Source organism: Anolis carolinensis, chromosome 6 (assembly GCF_035594765.1).
Source record: "Anolis carolinensis isolate JA03-04 chromosome 6, rAnoCar3.1.pri, whole genome shotgun sequence".
In the NCBI taxonomy this organism is placed as follows: Eukaryota; Metazoa; Chordata; class Lepidosauria; order Squamata; family Dactyloidae; genus Anolis; species Anolis carolinensis.
In genome coordinates this window covers 12,228,264-12,249,964 of record NC_085846.1, presented here as the reverse complement: position 1 = coordinate 12,249,964, position 21,701 = coordinate 12,228,264, and the positions used below count along the sequence as shown (strand labels likewise).

Here is a 21,701-nt window from a genome sequence, read left to right as displayed (position 1 = left end):
TCTGACCCATACATAGCTATTTTTTTCATTGGTTATCATCACCTTACTATAATTTCCTCTGAAAAGTAGACAACGCTTGGTAGATTTTGGAATCTGCACTTTTTATTGGAGTATCACAGCAAAAAAGAGAATTATTTCTGTACCCCCTTCCCTCTAATGCTGAATAGGGAGGGGAAAGGGCAGAGAGGAACCCATCATCCCGCTCCCCAGAGTAACATGTTTTATTTGTTTAAAAAACAATGAATGGCAACAGAAAGAACAGATTGTGTGGAAATAAAACACATCATTGTGTAGGAAAGAAGAATGTTCTGGAACCCACCCCAGAGCAACGGAATATGAACACTCAAGGTTATCGTATAGTCTTTTCCTCTCAAGAGGAGGACATTTGGCTGCTGCCTGCCACTTGAAATGTCTTTATTTGTTGAAGGCCCAACATGTAGATGTAGCAATAAGAGATGTCCTTGGCTGAGACTTACGTTGTAAGATGAAAGGAAGAGTTTTTTTTGGTGCCACATGCTACTATGTAATTTTTTTTTACTTTCAGATTGAGAACAGCCTGAGAAATCCAAACAGGATGTGCACATGCGAGAGTAAAAGGTTTCCCTTCACCCAATGTCTTTGAAAAACAATCACAACCTCAGCAGGAGAATGAAAATGCAGTTGGCAGTGAACGGGAGGAGGGCAGCGAAAAAGCGACTTTATTCTGCCCTAGTGCTATTTTGTAACTTCACACTTCTCCAAGGAGAGCCTTGAAAAGTTGTCCACAGGCTCTCACAGGAATCTGGCTTCAAGAGACAAGTCATTAAAGCATAAAGCATGCCCATAGGAAGGACTGGAATAACCAGGAGGATGCTGCATCTACCAGCAATTGCACAGGAACACGAGCCCCCAAATCCTTTATCACAGCATTCAGGAGTCCAAGAGGAAAGGAGCGCTTCACCGGGCCATCACGGGGCATTGGTAGGAATCCATAGGGCATAATTCTTGCAGAACTGGGCCTGGATGTAGGTAATTAAAAGCTTTCTCCAGCAGCCAAGGGGAATTCCACCCATGGAGAAAAGTCTTTCTAGATGCGGAAACTCTCCTCTTTGCCATCAATGTGTTTAAGGCGGAGGTACACATCTGTGCCAATCCCCTGCATGGACTGGAGTGTGAGGGAGCCTCCCAGGTACTCGGCATAAGCACGGGAGGTGGGAAGCCCAAATCCAAACCTGTGAAAAAGAACATGGGAATAGGTAGGTAGACACTTGCTGAGACATAGCAGTAAGAAGCAGCAAGCAAAGAGTCTTTTGTCCCACTACCAAACGTTGGAGTAGAGCAAACTCTTCTGCAGTCCTTCACATTCACAGATGGACAAACCCTACTACTTCTGTTCCATGGGATACTACTGCCTTGCAATGCAAGTGTGTGGGATAATCCTACAAAGGATCACTGCTTGAAAAATGATCCCAAAACCAACCAGAGTATCACATGTAACTGTATCAGGGACAATACACATTGGCACATTTAACCTGATTTTGCCACAGATTTGTGTGATTTGCTTCTGTTGTTCAGTATAAAAATGGAGCTTGGTAATGGTGGTGGGGGATGGCTCCCTGAGAATCTTGTTTTCTTGTTTTTTTACATGGCAAGTTGCTATCCATTAAGGTTTAAATGTTTAGTTATTTATTACTTACTTATTGTTTTTATTTGTATCCTGCTTTATCTCTCTCAAAAAGAGACTCAAAGCAGCTAACAGTAAAAACAGTACAATATATAGTTTAACCTAGTTTAAAATCTAGAAAACCTAGTTTAAAATCTAGAAAACATACAAACATTATAATAGAATTAAGCACTGAAACAATTAAAATTTATTAATATAGCTAAAACACTTCATAGCATCCCCTGGCTCAATCTTTAAAAAAATCTTTTTTAAAAGCTTTCCTGAAAAGAAAAGTTTTTAGGCTACCTCTGGAAGGGCACAGGGCAGAGACCATTATGGCTTTCCTGGGAAGAAGGGAGTTCCAGAGTTGAGGAGCAGCCATTGAGAAGGCCCTCTCTCACACGCACCTATGAACCGACATTGCAATAGAGGTCGGGCCGAGAGAAGGGTCTATCCTGAAGATCTCAGGGCCTGGGCCACATAAGATCACAAATACTAAGCAGAAACTTTAGAGATCCCTTCCTTTTATGGCTTTTAACCCATGTACATTTATAGGCATCCCCTTTTTAGACGAGTAGGCCTAAATCCAACATTGATGACTGCTAAGTCAACACTTTTGTGAACCCCACTGATTGAATGCATCTGTTCTAAATGGGATTAACAACTGAGTTTAGATCACAATTCCATATAAAAAATCTTTATTTATTTTGCCTTGGCTGCCAGAAACCCCACCTTTCCTCCCTTTGTGCTCACCCATGCATGGGCCCCGACTGGGCACTATTCCCCATTTCCACCATGTTTCCGAAGAGGGTGTTCAAGCGGGGATCCTGAGTACTTGCTTCAGCTGTGGTGAAGTGGTAATCAGTTACCTTCTCAACATGATCATGAGGAATTCCACCCCCTCGATCTGAAATCCTGTTATAAAAAGGACCATGATGTAAAGAAGCTGTGTATTGCAGTCTAGGTTATTTATACCTTCCATTCCTGCCTCCCACCAACATGAAGGGTGTCTCCTGGAGTTTACCTCTCTAGTACTGTTCAGTGAATTTACATGTGTCCACAGCATTATACTACAGTGACCACGTCCCCACCATAACTGTAGAGATTGGTGGTGATCTTAAAGCTACATTAAAGACACAATCATTATTCCACTGTACCGTATGATCAGGTCAATGTCATTGTTGGCAATGGTGATGACTATGTCTGGCACATTGTAGGGTGTATCCAGGTGAGATTCCATAGTGGCTCTGAAAGGAAGACAGCAAGACAGAATTCAACCTTAAAAGGTATCTCAACACTGTTCCATTTGGTGTTATGCAAAAGTTCTTCCTGTATTCAGAAAACCCTTGAAATTCAATGTAAAAGTCTTGTAATAGAGAAAAGTCTTGTAATTCAATGAGGCAGGAACATATAATACCTGCCAACCCTTGTGAAACGTAAACATAACAGCAGATCAATGTTGCAGATTTTTAGAATAGGAACAGGCAATCACAGCAGGTTCAGGGGCCACATTTCTGTTCAACTAACTCTCCATAGCTATATTATTTGCCCAAAATGCCCTAAAATGGGGAGGACAAAAACTAAAAGTAGCTAAATGTCTCCACCTATTTTGGATTTTTTTAAAAACACTGAGAATTGAGTTTTGATGGGAGGGTGCAAACTGTTAAGAGTCTCACCATTCCTGCACTCTAGGAAACAGAGTTTTCTTTTTCTGTTCAACTACCAAAATGACAGTGTGGTAAATCTGTGGGTGGGTGGGTATTAAGGGCCACAAAAAGAGCTTTTGGGGCCACATGTAGCTTTAAGGTTGCATTTGGCCCACTCCAGTTTGGGGGGGGGGGGAAGAGGGGAAGAGAGCGAGAGAGAGAGAGAGAGAGAGAGAGAGAGAGAGAGAGAGAGAGAGAGAGAGAGAGAAGTCTACCACTTTGCTGCAAAAAAGAAGGGGAAAGGTGAACTTACCGCATTGCATTTTTGAGCAATTCTGGAAGGATGTAATCAAGAGGCATGGGGATGAAAGGAAAGCGGGCGGCCACATGCCCATTGATTCTCACTCGGGGAGCGTTCCCATACTTGTGCTCACAGAGACGCCTAGAAAGCCATATGAAGATAGGATGAACATAAATCTATTCTTTCTGGCCTTCCTAGAAACAACCTATACTACAGCAGTGTTGCATGTCTAAATACAATCTCCTCATTCATCTTGTGTCTGATTAGTTTAATCCAAGTTCTGAACTTGTAACATGAAGCTTACTGGACAGCAGTACTCCTTTACTATAAGTGTGATTAATTTTCCTTCTATCAAGTCTCAGCTAAGCCAAGACATACGATTATTGGTGGGCAGGAGGCATCATACTTTATTTAATAGGACTTTGAATCAGGGATGCTGAATTTTGCAATTCGTGTTTAGCAGTATGATATTAAAGATGATGCCTTTATTATGCCATGATTTGTATCCATTTTACACATTTTAAGAACAAAAGTAATATTTTTAAAAACCCATTCATACCTACAATTAATTGCTTGTCCCAACCAGAACGAGCCTATTGCAGCAATTGAATTTACAAAAGTGTTTGAATTGCTAGGTGTCCGCTGATTCAGTTAGGACAAGCAACTGGATTTTAGTCTTTAAATATGCACAAGCTAATAAAGAAAAAGAAAAAGAAAGCATTTTGAAAAATTGTCATAAGTAAACAAAGCAATTGCATAAAGTGGAACTACACAACTTGGCCACGAGGGGGAAGTCACAGACTGCTGAAAAAACACCAAGAGTAGGAAAAGACTTCATCATTTAGTGGGGGGTGGAGGGGGGGAGGAATAGCAAACAATACCTGGCAAAATCCACCCATTTCTCAATGATTTTCTTTGGAGACAAGCGCGTACAGATGATCCCAACAAAGTCTGGCTGCAGAAACAGATGAAAAAAAAGAAACTGAAATTTAAATGGGGCATGACAGACTTCATCCAAATTTGCAAATGAGTGGTTTATATTTATTCACATGATTTTTAAACTGTTTTAAGTGTTAAAAGATTGATGTGTTTGTTGTTTTGTTAACTTATGAATCAGAGTCCTTTAAGCCATTGTAACCTCAAGCAGCCCTGCTCAGGTCTTGCAGGCTCAGGTCTCTTGCCTCCCTGATTATCCAACACTAATTGGGTATAATGGCAAACTGGAATATATCCTGAAAAGATTGAACAAGATGATCAAAGCTCTGAAAATCAAACTCTATGAGGAAAAGCTTAGGTTATGGGTTTGTTTAGTTTGAAGAGAAGAAATCTGAGATGAGATGTGATATCCATCTTTAAATATCTGGAGAGATACAGATATAAAGCAAGCTTGTTTCCCGCTACTCCAGAGACTAGAAGCAATGGATTCAAATTACAGTCCATGATATTATACCTTAAATTTAGGAAAAACATGTGAGAGCTATTGGACAGTATAGACTGCATTGGAAAGTCATGGACTCTTCACCTTTGGAGGTCTTTAGACCGAGGATTGATGGGCATCTATCAAGAGCGCTTTAGTTGTATATTCCTACCTGGCAGAAGGCTGGGCTAGATGGCCATTGTGGTCTTTTCCAAGTCTAAGATTCTATGCAATAATGCTTTAGATGGTTTGGTTCAGTACAAGGTGCTTCTTCTGTTCATAGGCACAGAAAATCTACATCTAAATCGAAAATTACTTTTCCCAGGGGTCACTGCTCACTCAAAGTTATGCAATTAGGGAATACATATATACCTTATCCTCATGTAAAGCAAGGTGGTGTATGGCCAACATCCGGATACCCAAGCGGGAGGTAAGAGTCTTGTCCAGAAAGGAACGGATCACTTTCTCATCCTAGGAAAGCAAAAGAAAATCTAATCTAATAGGCTGCAGTGTGGCCCAAGACCTCATTAGTGGTTATACCAGCTCCATCTGGAAGGTGACATTTCCCCCCCTTTCTTGTAAATCCTTTTCATGTGAATCTTCAAAGAATAACAATGTGCAAGGTATAGAGATGCCAAATCACCTTATTATTTCATCTGTTTTGCCCTCATTATTCTGTGCTGGGGTTTATAGTGAACAGAACAAAGGCAAGGCTAGGCTCAGAACATATAGCACATTTGGATAAATATTCCAGGAATTCTGGAATCCAGACTCAACTTCCATGTTTTTCTTAGAAGTTACAGCCTCTGGTGCCGTATTTTTAAATTATCTTTCCCTCTCAACCCTTTTTTCAGAAACATGGTGAATCTTTCAATACAGTCTTCTTGGGCTAATGAACCCCAACTCAAAACCGCTCAGAAAAAATGAGCCTTGGAGCACTATATCCCAGACTGGATTATCTAAATTGCAACTGGAGCAAGTGCTCTAGGACCCTTAAAGGAATCAGAAATTCCATAATGCTGTTAGGACCAAATAAAATACATGCACACACACACCTGGTACAATGATTCAGTCATGTTCCTTGAAGACAAAAACAGTAGATCTCTCTCCCTACCCCTTCATCCAACCCCAGTCCTTGTAATGATTACTACACACTCTGTCACATCTTTCAGGTGCAGAGAAAACAGGATAGAAAGTAACATTTTGACATCAATGCTTTGCAGACTCTAGCTCTGGTCTTGCCAGCTGACACTTAGTCAGGAGGAATATTTAGAGCTGTCATGCATGCTAGCACCTACCAGGGGGGTTTATACATGTGTCCGAAGAGAGGCCTGATTTTAGAACTAGACTAAGGGTTCAACCACTGTAATCCGGACTTGCCTGTATGTGCTTACGACACTCCCGTAAGCCCTCGGCCAGTAGCGTCACAACATCCTTGTGGTCATCTAGGAGTTGGCGGACCAGTATGCAGTACTGGGCCTCAGCTTCTTGGTCCTTAATCTGTTCAGAGGGAAAAGGACAGGGAGTAAAATGCCTATAAAAATCAATGCATGGGTTGTAGGTGGGTGGGGGTAGAGGAACAGAACACACATATAAACAAGGAAGACATCTGGTCCCACTCAACATGTCCCACTTTTAAGTAGGAAAACACTGCACAGCCATTAGTTTTTTTTTAAAAAAAGTGGGTATATTATAAAGAATATATCTTCAAGTCACCTATTGACTCATGGCGACCCTATAAACATCACAGGGTTTTCTTAGACAAGGAGTATTTCTTAGATAAGGAGTATTTGGATATGGTTTGCCATGAGCTTCGGATTATAGCCCTGAGTACTTGGTGCTCTCTTTGAATTCCTAACCAGCACTGGCTCCACTTGGCTTCCAAAATCAGACAGGATCTGGTGCTCTCTGGGCATTTAAACATTTTATAACTAACTTCCAATAATCATGCTTGCATCATATGTTCATATTTTATTTGGATACCGCAAAATGTATTTTGTGTTATCTCCCATTTATAGTTTCCTTATGTTCCACGACTGAAGCATACTTACTGGGGGGAATTCACTCAGCTTCTGGAACGCTCGGATGTAAAGTTCATGCTGAAAGAAGGAAAGGGTAATTAAAGCAGAAGAACAGATTACAAAATTCACATAGTCCCAAACTGTCAAATTACTTTCTAATTTCTTGGAAGCATAGCTCTTTATAAATTAGAAGCAAGAAATGATAAGAGCCAGATTTCCTGGATTTCAACAAGGCAGCATTAAATGAGATATTTAAGAAAATTCCATAAAGGAGTATGAAGTAGTCTGTAAATAATGTAATTATATTTTTAGCAGTTTACCCAGCTTGGTTGCTATAATGCACCCATCTCCACCATGATAAAATTGAAAGCTGAAAGAGCGACTGAATTAAGGCTAGCCAATGAAAGCTGAGTTCAGATTGGAAACATCAGCATCAACAGGACTGAAATAATTGACTTCCCTCTTCTCTAGGAAAACATCCAGTCATTGGCCAGGAAATAATATGAAAGCCTGGTAAGTGACAGGCCTTCCGGAAATTAAAAGGGGGTACATGCCAGCACCATTAATTGGGGAGACTCTTAAAAACTGTGTGATCATCTGCATATGTAAATCGACAGGTTCTGATCCAGAGGCCTCCAGGTGATGGGGACTGCAACTCCCAGGAGGATAGGCCAGCACAGCCAATGGTGAGGGATGTTGGGAAATGCAGTTCAATGACTTCTAGAGAATTTTATAATTCTCACATCTGGAGACTTCCACAGTTTTGTTCAGTCTTTATTCAAATCTATTGTTAAGGCATCCTGATAACCAGTGTGGTATTATTGTGCTGCTTCATTGCCACTTTATTTGAATGTCCACTTCCTATCAGTCTCACTGCCCCAGTCCCAATACGATCCAACTACTACTAATCATCTCCTTAGATGTGGGTTGGGCTAAGTCCAGCCCATGTGGCTCCAACATATGGTCTCTGAAATTCTGATCTCCTCAATTTCTTCATGCTGATTGTCAGATGAATTTCTGCCTGCAAAACAGCCAAAACATCCCACAATGTTCCTAAATACAGTGACTTATCTCCCCTGCCTCCAACCAGATCACTCTCCAAAAAAAAACACCAAAAAAAAAAAACCCAACCAAATAAAAGGCCCCAAATCAGCCAAAGTGGTGGCTGAAACACAATAGTGCAGACTGCTGGGGTAGATGCATAGAGTAAACTAGCCCACTGTCTCTGCCATTGTCCACTCCTGCTGTAGTGGTTTTCCAGCAGTTTTTAACCCACGTACCACATGGAGGATGGTGGGATTGCAACCAATAATAAAGGGGAGGCTCCGGAAGCCTTTGATGCGATGAGCAATGCGGACCGGAAGTTCATGATGCAGATAACGGGCGCTTTTCTGTAATAAAGCATAGACAGGCCAGTTGATTATACTGTTTGATTATATTGTTACCCAGGTTAACTCGAGGTCTTGGTGCCCACAGGATATTGCCCATTATAAATAAAATCAATTATTTCATATTTTTGTGCGCTGAAGGTGCTGCATGGCAAGTCAAGGGTGTTGGGAGGGAAGGTGAGCTAATGAGGTCATTTTTTGGCTAGCCTTTTTTCTTTTTCTCAGCAGAACAGCTCCAAGTTAGTCTGGGCCAGGAAGACTGCAATGGCATCCAGAAAGATCTTAAGATCTCTTCAAAGCACAACATGTTGAGGCTGCAAACACAGACATAATCTTGTTTTCCCCTCAAGGTGTTCAGGAGGCAATGGCAACTGAGTCACAGGTTGCCATAGCTACAGCATGCGGGGGGGGGGGGGAACCTTTACTCTAGTCTGCATGTCCCAGTTTCTGCCAATACCCAGGGGAGGGAGTTTTTCCTGGTTAACCTGGCTGCTTGAGCCTACTATTTTGCTGTGCTCTTGATGGAGCAAACAAGGAAACAAAGATGTTGTCTCCTGATTGCACACAAGAGATAAACAGGGGTTGCCATACCAACTGATAACAACGGGAGTTGTCATGACTGGAAAGACGCACAGAAAACAATTGCAGTGACATATCGGCCCGTTGGTATCAGCAATCTACAAGGTGGCGTGACCTCACAGAAACCATCCAAAAGCCATTTTGATTCTTGGATTAAGTTTAAGACAACATGAGAACAAAGTCAGGAAGAAAAACGGAAGAGAAAGCTCGCTCCTCTGTGGATTTGGGCTGGTGAACCATTGCAGAGTACCATATATACTCTATAAGCCAACCCGAATATAAGCTGAAGCACCTAATTTTACCACACAAAAACTGAGAAAACTTATTGACTCGAATATAAGCGGGGGTGGGGGTGGGGAAAAGTAGCAGCTACTGGTAAATTTCAAAAATAAAAATAGATACCAATAAAATTACATTAATTGAGGCATCAGTAGGTTAAATGTTTATGAATATTTACATAAAACTATAATTTAAGATAATAATAAGACTTTAATAAGATAAAACTGTCCAACTCTGATTACCTATATACTCGAGTATATTTTTTTCATGTCAGGAGCAACTTGAGAAACTGCAAGTCGCTTCTGGTGTGAGAGAATTGGCCGTCTGCAAGGACGTTGCCCAGGGGACGCCCAGATGTTTTACCATCCTGTGGGAGGCTTCTCTCATGTTCCCACATGGGAAGCTGGAGCTGATAGAGGGAGCTCACACACTCTCCCTGGATTTGAACCGCCAACCTGTCGGTCAGCAGTCCTGCCAGCACAAAGGTTTAACCCACTGTACCACGGGGGGGCTCCTTACTCAAGTATAAACCGACCCAAATATAAGCCAGCCAGGACTCTCACTCGAATATAAGCTGAGGAAGGCCTAAAGGGGCTGAAAAACTTGGCTTATACTCGAATATATACAGTAACTGGAAACTAAGCTAGATGGAACTCAAGTCTGGGGACAACAAGATTCAGGGATTCCTGGGTACTAGGACAGTAATGAATGTGGTTTGAGACTAGTTAAATCATGACATTTCTCCAAGCATATGGTGCTGTGGACTGGAAGGAGGGGAGGGAGATGGACCAGATGCTCTTTCTATTTTATTGAGTCTTAGGAATTTTATAATACTCAGAAAAGAAAGTATTGCAATTCTTACTAAAACCATCACCTGTTTCTTGCATTTATACCCTTCTCTTGATAGCAAAGCTTTAAAATTCCCATTCATTACTCATGCTATCTTGGTGGGGCATCCTCTATTCATTGTTGTGTGGAATTAGGAGAGTTTTGGTATAGGATATTGTGATGACTTGGATACAATACTGAACTACCAAATTCTTGGTATTGTATAGAATGCAAAAATAACCCTACTTCTGTTAAGGATTACTGACACCCTGAAAATAAATATGAATATGCAGTCAAAATACATGGCATAGTCTTTCCATGGATCCTCCAAAATTCCTAAAGTTCAAACATCTCTAAATGTGTAGGACAGAAAAGATCATTATGCAGAATAACTTCGTGCCCCTTGCTATGTGCAAACCTGACAGTGTGTACTATCACCATATACTTTGAGAGATAGTACAATCAAAAGAACAGAGTTATATATTCTACTTATCCAACAGAGCCATGTGGTGCAGGTTTTGAGAATCTTAAAATCATTAGTTTGGGGAAGTGGCTGGTCTCACACCTACCAATAAGTGGCTTCCATCCTGAGAACGTCCAGAATACAGCATAGTGGTGGGTGTCAACCTCACAGAAGGCTGAAGGGGGAAAAAAGAAACAAGTGTTCACATAGCATCCAAAATGCCCCCATGGAAACAATCAGGGAGACGGCACCAGCACTGACTATTCCTCACCGAATCTGTGAGACAGGGTGAGTTCCCGTCTGTCAGTTCTAGCTTGCGGGGTCATGAGAGAAGACTCCCAGCAGGATGGTAACACATCCGGCATCCCCTGGGCAACATCTCTGTAGACAACCAATTCTCTCACATCAGAAGCAACTTACAGTATGTTCTCAAGTCGCTCTGACACAATACCTCCCCCCCACAAAAAAACCCCCACAAATTAACTTTTGTTTACTATCGTTTCTTCCAGCCATTCCTTAAATCCACAGCTCCTTATAAATAGCTTCCACTTTCATCCTCTCATGAAAGGCGAATGCAGTCAGAGCATCCATATTTTCAGGCTTCATTTTTGCAAATTTCATTGAAAAAGTTCTCTCTGGAAATCTCTAACTTGACTATACAGTTAATTTCTGCTTAAACCCTTAGAGCAGACCTGCACTACCTATGGCTTTCCAGGTGTTTGGAAATTCTGGGAGCTGAAGTCCAAAACGCCTGTAGGGTGACAGATTCTGCAAGCCTGTCCTGGATCTTCCCGCATGGCTCTCCAACCAACTTCTGCTGGAAGTTGGCCACAGCACAAAATCACACAGAAGGACATAGAGCTTTTTAGAGAGAACACCTCGCTCTAAGTTCTGGAAAACCAGTGAGGGCTTCTTTTGAAGTTCTCCAGTTTGGTTCTGTAGTCAACATCGAGCAGAAACTGACCACAGAACCATGCTGGAGGACCTAGAGATTCCTAGAGATGTATTATCTCAGGATTATTATTTTTTTTTAAAAAAACACACACACACACACAAACGTTGTTAATGGTTTTTTTTTTACTTTTGTGGTGGTCTTGTGCCCCAGATTCCAGCGAATGTGGAGAGGACTACGCTGAAAATGAGGCCCATGCTACCATGTTAACAACTCTTTCGAACATATTGTATTTCTCTTCCACTGATACAGCCCAGGTGTAGACACTGTTTAGTTCTAGTGCCTTTGCTGAAATGTCAGAACACCAGGATTGGGGGGAAAATTGGTGTGCAGGTTTTATTAGTGGTAGGGCTTCCGTTTCTTACATAGGTCTTTCCCTCCTCACCTGCTTGACTGTTAAAATGTAAAGTGGGGTTTCCTCTAAATAGAAACCAGATGCTATTCCATATAATAAAGTTGCCACCTTTTTTCACTTGACAGGGTACTTCTGCATTCAAAAGCTGCACAAACAGTAAGGAAAGTAACAGCTGCTGCTTTTCTCCAAGACACAGATGTCAATGGAAGAGAAGAAGCGGCATCTGTTATACTTCTGCCAAATAAAGATGCTTAGCAATTCTCTAGGGGGAACAGAGGGCAATCACGCTGGCAAGTTGTTCCCCCTATAATACGTAGTCACAATTCACCCAGATGTCCCAACTACAATGTGAACACTGCAACCCTACTCAAATGCCTCAAGTTCCATTCATAAATGGCTTCTGTTAAAAATTGAGCGGGTAACGTCTTCATTGTGCCAAGTGATAACAGAAGCCTCTCTCATAAGGCCTTTGTATAATGCCAGACAGATGTTTTATTTAATTAATCAGTGTTTTCCCCAGGGTGAATTCCATACAGCAGAAGCAAGATTAGATTTCTCTTTGTAGTCCACAATGTGGACACCCCCCCCCCCCCCCCGCTCCCGGGTCTATGCCAATCTGTTTGGGGAACTCATTAAACGGCGGTGATTAGAAAAATGGGACCCAAGGGCTAAAAGATAATCCTGTCCAAAAACAATAGAAAATGGGTGATTTCTGGGGGAAATATAAACAACAAAGAATTCTCTGTTCCTGCTTACCATTTCTCTTCCCAAAAGTTACCAAAACACTCCTATCCCTAAATTTTAACAAACTGAGTTGGGCCATAAGGTTTTTTGTTTTTTTTTAAGTAGGCCAGAAACTAGCACTGAGGAATGGAATTTGCCTGCTCAGGCCTGTTCTTCACACAACAAATCTTCTTGAGGCTTCTAGTCCTGGCAGGGTTTGTCCTTCTGCTGCCAAGAAGGAAGAGTTTGGAGAGTCCAGACCCGCTCCTAGCTTACAGGGTGAGGCAAACTACGCCTCCAAGAAGGAAGGGGTTGAGAAACAAGAATGTTGTCCTACTCTGCCAGGCTTGTAGTGTGTTCGGACTGAGCTACATATGAGTGAGAAATACAGCTGTGGTAATGTCTTGTGCTCACCTTTTCGGCTGCTACGTCAATGGTCGACTGGTTATAGAAAGAGGTAACTGTTTTGGATCGCTCACGCGCCAGCTCATGCTGCTGATCGATGGCCGAAGAGGACCGGTATCGGAAAGCAGGGACAAAGAATGGGAACACACAGGGAGCCCGGCCTCCTACTCCACCCACTTCAAGCATCAGCAGTGTCTTCCACATCATTCTTTTTTCCACAGACAGCTAGAAGCAAAACAGAAGTGTTAGAATGGCATTTCTTTATTGATATAGAGCCTCTTTAGAATTGATATACATGGTTTTACTTCTGCAGTTTCACTTAGGGTCTCCTGTTCATGATATACCCTCTTCTTGGTATTTCGTCAATCATCCCATTTAGAACAACAGAGTACGTAATTATTCAAAGTTTCAGATAGCCATGCAAAGTCCTGGAATGCATCTCCTATGGGTATGGCAATCATATTGTAATTACAATTTTGATAGGAGTGCGAAGCATGTGGCCTTTCCAATGTTGTCAAACTGTGATGCCATTAGCCATAGACAGTATAAGCAATGATGAGGAATGCTAGGAGTTGCAGTACATCAGCTTGGAGGGGTTGAATGGTTTCCATTTCTTGAGTTAGATGGTATGCCAGTCTGACCCATCATAATTCGGTTATTCCTGTGGTATAACACATCAGCTATGTCACAGTTTCCTACTGTCTGTTTAAAGGTTTCACTCAATCATAGAGGCAGTCCTAACTTTTGGCAAGTTAGGACTGACAAAGGAAATCACACTTTAGAAGTGAAAAACTATTTAAATATGTATATCTTGTCATGAACCATAGGATCTTTGGTCATCATACCAGCAAAATTAATGCAAACCATTTAAAACAAATCAAAATGTAAACAATATAATTGAGGAAAAAATAAACAGCGGTAACAGCAAACATTGGCCATAATAAATTTAATCAATGGGATATTATTCATTTAGGATATCACAGGGAGCAGTGTGGCAGCTTGCCTCACACTCTTCCCAAACTGCAATTCTCTCACAACATTTCAATCAAGAGTATTATGTTGTGAATATTATTGGTTCTGAAGCAATTCTAATGGATAATAATTAAATATGACAAATATAAAACCAGAAAGCTAGATTACAACTATTGTATATAAGATACAGAAACAGGGTAGTAAACTAAAGCAGTCCCTGCTACTAAGCTGGAACTGAGAATAGATTCAGCTAAGTAGCCTGCAGCCTGAGATCGTACCACCAAAATCAATATGTATTTATTTCCTAAGCAATTCAATAGTGCTGTATACTTACTCCTAAAATAACAAATTACTGTACACTTCTTTCTGCTTTCTCTCGGTCTGGGCACTCTCCCCTCTGGCAGGATCTCCGTGCATCCCCTATGGGAGAAGGCTATGGATTAATTCACATATCCTGGGACATTATGAAATGCTTGACTGGCAGCCTTGAGCATGAGGACAGCTCAAGTTGCTTCATTTGAGGTGCTGTAACTCTGGTGGTCCATTCATACACAGAGGTTATGAGTACATGTTCCACAGAAGAAATGCAGGTGTTGGGTAAGATGAAGAAAGAGATGTGAAGACTTTCAAAATAGGAAAGGGTAGAGGTGCACACGCCATCTTCCAAGCTTTATAATGATAAAATCTCAGAGTTGAAAGAAACCACATGGGTCAGCTAATCCCAATTGTTTGCCATACAGAGATATACAACTAAAGCACTCTTGAAAGATGTCTATCCAACCTTTATTCAAAGACCTCCAAAGATGGAAAGGCCACCAATTTCTGAGACTATCTATTCCAGCTGAGAGGGATTTTAAGCACAGAATTGAACAAATAGGACAATTATTCCTCAACCATAAGAGTTTTGCCCTCTTCTTCTAGCGATCTCAGATCAAAGTCACATGGGACGACAGGACATTACAAAACCTGCCATAAAGAGTATGCTGATCCATTATGCTCCAATTGTGCCATAAAGACCATGTTTACAACAGCAAGCTGCTGGGAATCGCCTCCTTTTAGTGCTGGATGTGCAGATTTCACAGCATTATGTCCTCTCATACAGTGATCAAACAACTCAGGCTTCATCTAGTTTTATTGACACAAGGATTAAAATGGACAAACATAAGTTTGAAATCACTTGAAAGGAAGGAATGAGAGTGAGAAGAAGGACTCAATTTAGATAGAGCAGAAATCTCACAGGAGATTTACCTCAAGTAAACTTGCTTATCTTACGCCAGCTTCCTTGTTCTCCAAGGACAGGTAGCTCCACTTCCATCTAAAAAGCAAGAGAGGAAAAATCCAGTTACAGTAGAGTCTCACTTATCGAACGTAAACGGGCCGGCAGAATGTTGGATAAGCGAATATGTTGGATAATAAGGAGAGATTAAGGAAAAGCCTATTAAACATCAAATTAGGTTGTGATTTTACAAATTAAGCACCAAAACATCATGTTATACAACAATTTTTTACAGAAAAAGTAGTTCAATACACAGTAATGCTATGTAGTAATTACTGTATTTACGAATTTAGCACCAAAATATCATGATGTATTGAAAACATTGGTTACAAAAATGCGTTGGATAATCCAGAATGTTGGATAAGTGAGACTCTACTGTATTACAAAAACATGGTCTACAGAGGTGAAACATGTAATAATATTTTATTAAAAGTATATAGTACAGAATAAAAATGTAATTTTAAAAAACTATCCATGTACAGTAGGCCCTTGATATCTGCTGAGGTTTGGTTCCAGGATTGCCTGTGGGTACCAAAATCCATAAATCCTCAAGTCCTGTTATATGCCATGGAATAATACAATAGTGTCCCTTGTATAAAATTGCACAATCAAGATTACTTTTTCTAATTGAAGGGGGGGGGTCAAAATGTGGACGATTGAATCCATGGAGAGCCACAATCTGCTCACTGTAGCTTAGATAAGAGGAACATACCATTGTACAAGTCCTTCCCTCCAATAGCCAATGTGGTACAATCCAGACATAGGTTTTCCATCCCCAATGAAAACTAGTTGTAGGATAAGCATCTATATATTCTTGGACTCTAACTGCTGTTGGCCCCAACCAACATGGCCAGTGGGGTGAAATGCAACCGAATAACACCTGGAAGACCAAAGGCTGCATCATCTTTCCTATTTAACAAATAAAAACTATGACATGCATGACCAAACAACATCAGAGTGCAGTCAAGATGGAAAAAAATATTAATGCAGTACAACACCCAAGTTGAGAGATTGCAGTGGTTTGCTTTTGCTTGAAACTACAGGGAAGGTCAAGGTTCCGCCACCTCCTATTGCCCATTAAGATAACTGAGTGCAAACCACTTTAAACTCAGTCTGCAAAAGCTGAAGTAAGCTAAGACAAAGCGGGGAGGTAGAGAAAATATGGGACATTACAAAAACAGTTTAAAAAGTGGGGTGACAGAAGCCAGTCCCTGACAAATTGAGCCAGTCGGAGGGTGTGCTGACTTCGGACATTTTTGGAGTTGTGCCGACCTCTAAATGTTGCCAAACCGCTTCTCCTCATGTTTCTAATTATCCACTACTTAGGATGGAGAATTTACAGTTTAATGACATCTGGAGAATTTGCAATTCAACAACTGTTATGCCTTAGATTAGTTCAAACAGAGATGGCATACATACTACTGTATGTGCCCATGTATAAGTCTAGAAAGTTTACTAAAAATATCAATCCAAAAAACTTAAGTTGGGTAAATGCAAGTGCTGCACTGCAGTTCCTATTAAAAACATCTCTGAATAGTGTGGCAAAAGGCAGGATTTTGATCTGTCCCGAGAAAACCTAAGAGAAGCACCACTCCCTTCTACTTTCTCTGTTGGCCCTTTCCATTCTTTGCAGAATGACTTACAACTTATCCATGGGTCACATAAAAATCCATAATTCTGACCCCCAAACTACCCCTCAACTTATACATAAGGTTGACTTATACATGAGTTTATACCAAGTATGGGTAAACTTCAGCCCTCTGGATGTTTTGGACTTCAACTCCCACAATTCCTAACAGCCTACCTGCTGTTAGGAATTATGAGAGTTGAAGTCCAAAACACCCGGAGGGCTGAAGTTTGCCCATGCCTGGTATATATGGTAGTTACTATTCCAATTTGGAAGGAGAGAGCAGACTTAAAGAATTAGGGCATAAGATGGGAATAAAATAAATAGTTTCCACTGAATCACAGCTTTGAGAGGACAGAGAGGTCTTCCTAGAGGAAGCCCACCAAGAAATAAAATCTCCTGGCTTTCTAGGCAGGATGAAAACTAAGACACCCGGTTTCCATTTCAGGCAGAGGATGAGGCCTTGTGGCTCAGCAAACTGGAAACCAGAACTCCAGATTCCTGGCCTCAGCTGCTCCTAGGAAGGGGAAACAGGAGCAGGAGAGAGATGGGTCTCCTGGAGGGCATGAACTTATCCACTCACCCCCTGCCCATGCGGGTCCCCAGGTTCCATATGGGCACCACCTCGGAAGCAACGATGCCAAGGCCCTGTTTGTCTGGCTGCTATCAACAGAGTCTTCTGGCTCTTGGCACAGTGTACACGCACGCAGCAGCTGCCCCAGCCCAGCTCCTCCCTACGCCTCCTCCGACCTCATTTGACCGGGAGCAGCTGAAGACAGCAGGGAGGGGAAGCCCAGCAGCATCAAAAAATGCCCAGGGAAAAAGGTCCTGGGAGGTTTCATTAAGAATTTCACAACTATAGAAGATGACGGGGTGCTAATCATTTAGGTCAAGCATGGGCAAACTTCAGCCCTTCAGGTGTTTTGGACTTCAACTCCCACAATTCTTAACATCATGGCATTTTTCTTTCAAGAAAAAAGAAAAAAAAAGAACAGGACAAGCAATCTCACAAAACAAAGCTAGATTTCTTTTCTTTTTAAAAAATAATTGCAATTGTGTGCCTTCCAACAAATGAAAAAAACAAACCCTAAGATGAAGCAATTACAGGATTTTCTTGCCAAGAGTGATTCTTTGTAGATTTGTTTCCTCTAAGGCTGAGAGAGTAACCAAATAGGTTTCTATGTCCAAGCAGGGATTCAAACCCTGGCCTCAGAGGCCCCTTCTACACTGTCATATAATGCAGTTTAACCGCACTGAACTGGATTATACAAATCTACACTGCCATATAATGCTCTTCAGTGCAGTAAAATGGCATTCTGAAACTGCATCATATGGCAGTGTGGATGGGGCTCCAGTGTCCTAATCCAACACTCAAACTGCTACATTACACTTTTTTAAATCTACACTTCCTATTTAAAATGTTTCTCAGTAAAACAAATTTAAAGGCAATAGTCAGACCCATATATACTTGAGGACTATTTGTTGACTAATATTTCTAGATTCATGCACATAAAGTGCATAGGCCTTTAGGAAGTTTTTGCCATCTATTTCATTTCAGACACTATGCTTCTGCATGATGTTCTGCAAATTATTATATATCACAATCACTGCACATACCACTTTGTGAAACAGGAACACTAGAGAGAGATCCTTGTTTTCAGTGTTTCACGTGCAGCTTTCCCAATATCACGTCCCCACCACAGGCCAGTCTCGTGCGCTTTTGAAGTATGCACTAAGGGTTTTGGAACAATTGCCATTTCCTTGCCAAGTCCAGCTATTTACATTCCCCAGGTTCAGCCAGTTAAAGGGGAAAGGAGCAATGCAGGACAACTTGGACACCAGCCCAAGCTTATCTTGGAACTCTATGTAGAACAAGGCTGATCAAGACCAACTGCGGCAGCTGCCCTTTCCTTCTGAAGTCCCCTTCCTTTAATCTGCCAGACATCACTTGAAAGGCCATGGCTCAATGCTATGGAATAGTGAGAGTTGTAGTTTTTCAAGGTCTTTGGCCTTCTCTGCCAAAGGGTGCTGGTGATTCATCAAACTACGAAAGGGTTCTATGGTGTTGTTACAGCAGGTAAAATCGTATCAAATGGCATTAACTTAATAGTGTAGACCAAGCATGGGCAAACTTTGGCCCTCCAGGTGTTCTGGACTTCAACTCCCACAATTCCTAACAGCTGGTGGGTGTTGAAGTCCAAAACACTTGGAGGGCCAAAGTTTGCCCTTTCCTGCTCTGCACTATAGAATCATGCAGCTTGACACTGCTTGAACTGCCATGGCTCAATGCTATGGAATAATGGCTATTGTAATTTGGAGAGACACCAGCACTACTTGACAGAGAGGGCTAAAAAATTTGTAAAACTAAAACTGTTAGGAAGTGTGGAAGCTGAAGTCCAAAACACCTGGAGGGCTAAAGTTTGTTCATGCCTGGGGTAGACTCATCTAATGCCGTTCAATGTTGTCAAATGGCATAAATCTATGCCGGTCACATAATACAATTCCAGTCTGCAACATATGGCAGTGTAGATGGGACCAGAGCAGGCGTGGGCCAACTGTGGCCCTCCAGGTATTTTGGACTTCAACTCCCACAATTACTAACAACCTACCAGCTGTTAGGAATTATGGAAGTTGAAGTCCAAAACACCTGGAGGGCTGAAGTTTGCCCGGTCTTGGCCCAAGAGCCATCCAAGAATGTATCCACACGCTGTAGAAACAATGCAGTTCAACACCACTTTAACTGCCATGGCTCAAGTCTAATGCATTCTTGGGAGCTGTAGTTTGGTGAGGCCTCAGCTCTCTTTAGCAGCGAAGGCATGTCAAACTACAGTAGAGTCTCACTTATCCAACACTCGCTTATCCAACATTCTGGATTATCCAACGCATTTTTGTAGTCAATGTTTTCAATATATCGTGATATTTTGGTGCTAAATTCATAAATACAGTAATTACTACATAGCATTACTGCGTATTGAACTACTTTTTCTGCCAAATTTGTTGTCTAACATGATGTTTTGGTGCTTAATTTGTAAAATCATAACCTAATTTGATGTTTAATAGTCTTTTCCTTAATGCCTCCTTATTATCCAACATATTCACTTATCCAACATTCTGCCGGCCCGTTTATGTTGGATAAGTGAGACTCTACTGTACATTAATCTTAGTGTAGATCAGGCCTGGATAAACTTCAGCCCTCCAGGTGTTTTGGACTCCAACTCCCACAATTCCTAACAGCCTACCGGCTGTTAGGAATTGTGGAAGTTGAAGTCCAAACACCTGGAGGGCCGATGTTTACCTAAGCCTAGTTACATACCTTGGATTTAACTATGAGGCCCTCAAGATTTAGGTGGGTTTTGGTTCCATTTAAATCCATAGTAGATTACTCTTCATAGAGGGAGCCTGAAACCATTGTTGCCCCAATATCCTGACACAGTCCTGGCTTTGCCCTTTCAACACATCAAGCTCCTCCCTAATATTAAAAGAACCCCATAACAATAATGTCTTTCTTCCCCAACGCGCTGCACCTTTCCCTAAAATAAACAATAACAGCCCCCCATCGTTCCCTTGGTAGCAGCGACTAGAACGCCTAATCCTTAAACCTCCTCCCCCCCCATCAGCAATCATAATGGTACCTTCCACGAGGAGGGCCCTTACCGCGCCAAGTCGCAACGCCGCAGCGGTTTCCGCACTTAGGGACCGGACTGAACCAGCTGGCTCGTTGGGAAGGGGGGGGGAACTGATGCCAGGCGAGCTCTGACGGGGAGAAGCAAGGCCTTCTGGGAAATGGAGTCCTTCCCTTCCAGTACGCTCTTTCCCAGACAGGAAGTGCGCTGGTTTGAAATGGGACTCCTACAAAAGGGAAGAGCGCGGGAGGATGGGAAGTGTAGTCTTGGAAGGATGTTGGAATAATGCTTTCAGGCGCCGATTTTTCATTATTAAATCATTAAATACCCTATAAATTACTTAATTAATGTTAACTGCATTCCATCAACAGGCCGCTCCCTTCTCTGCTAAAGACCTTGCAGAACTACAACTCCCACGATTCCATAGCATTAGGTCACAGCTGTTAAAGTGTTGTAAAGCTGTATTCATTCTACAATGCAGGCAGGCCCTAAGGCTGCATCTGAACAGTAGAATTGATTCAGTTTGATGCCGCTTTAAACAGCAAATGCATTGTTGAAGGACAGAGTGACAAACCTCTTTTCAAATACTACTCTGCAATTACCACCTTTAAACCTGGGAAGGAATCCTACTGGCGCATTGCAGCACACCAAAATACCTGGGAGTCACTCTGGACTGTGGTCTGCCTGGCAAGAAGCACTGCTTGAGTATCACACAAAGAGTGGGTGCTGGAAATAACATCATGCTGACTGGCACCACCTGGGGATCAAAACCAGACACATGAAGACATCTGCCCTTGCACTTTGCTACTCTGCTGCTGAGTATGCATGCCCAGTCTGGAATACATCTCACCACATTAAAACAGTGCATGTAGCTCTTAATGAGACATGCCACATTGTCACAGGATGTCTACACCCTACACTGATGGAGAAATTATACTGTTTAGCCGTTATTGCTAAATAACTGGCAAATAGAAGGAGAACACATGGAGGCAGTGACAGACTTTATATTTCTAGGCACCAAGATCACTGCAGATGCAGACTGCAGCCAGGAAATCAGAAGACGTTTACTTCTTGGGAGGACAGCAATGGCCAACCTCAATAAAACAGTGAAAAGCAGAGACATCACACTGGCAATGAAGGTCCACATAATCAAAGCAATGGTATTCCCCACAGTAACCTATGGATGCGAGAGCTGGATCATAAG

The 21,701-nt window shown here is 41.8% G+C and overlaps 1 protein-coding gene across 4 annotated transcripts; it reads right to left on the bottom strand.

The window, feature by feature from the left end:
• Nucleotides 1-80: 80 nt before the first annotated feature.
• On the bottom strand, nucleotides 81-20,682 carry bckdk (branched chain keto acid dehydrogenase kinase). Of its 4 annotated transcripts, none has more exons than XM_008115408.3 (14): nucleotides 20,529-20,682; nucleotides 15,220-15,286; nucleotides 14,306-14,391; nucleotides 13,009-13,224; nucleotides 10,671-10,739; nucleotides 8,308-8,418; nucleotides 7,058-7,105; nucleotides 6,387-6,506; nucleotides 5,379-5,477; nucleotides 4,471-4,544; nucleotides 3,602-3,730; nucleotides 2,800-2,889; nucleotides 2,396-2,557; nucleotides 81-1,211 (listed from the first exon to the last, which is right to left on the bottom strand). In XM_008115408.3, exons 4-14 carry the CDS (start codon nucleotides 13,204-13,206, stop codon nucleotides 1,067-1,069), a joined length of 1,245 nt encoding a protein of 414 aa, XP_008113615.1. In that variant the 5' UTR covers nucleotides 13,207-13,224; nucleotides 14,306-14,391; nucleotides 15,220-15,286; nucleotides 20,529-20,682; the 3' UTR covers nucleotides 81-1,066. The 4 variants fall into 4 exon arrangements, with proteins under 4 accessions (XP_008113615.1, XP_008113616.1, XP_008113618.1 ...); XM_008115409.3 differs by having other exon boundaries at nucleotides 20,507-20,600; XM_008115411.3 differs by lacking the exon at nucleotides 20,529-20,682 and adding an exon at nucleotides 20,188-20,453.
• Nucleotides 20,683-21,701: the final 1,019 nt, after the last annotated feature.

Excerpts from the sequence above, each read along its gene's own strand:
- bckdk (XM_008115408.3), bottom strand. The coding sequence starts at position 13,206 with ATGATGTGGAAGACACTGCTGATGCTTGAAGTGGGTGGAGTAGGAGGC. Across the intron at positions 2,890-3,601 it reads TTGCTCAAAAATGCAATGCG|AGCCACTATGGAATCTCACC; the intron begins GTAAGTTCACCT and ends TCTTCCTTTCAG. Across the intron at positions 1,212-2,395 it reads CAGTCGGGGCCCATGCATGG|GTTTGGATTTGGGCTTCCCA; the intron begins GTGAGCACAAAG and ends TCTTTTTCACAG.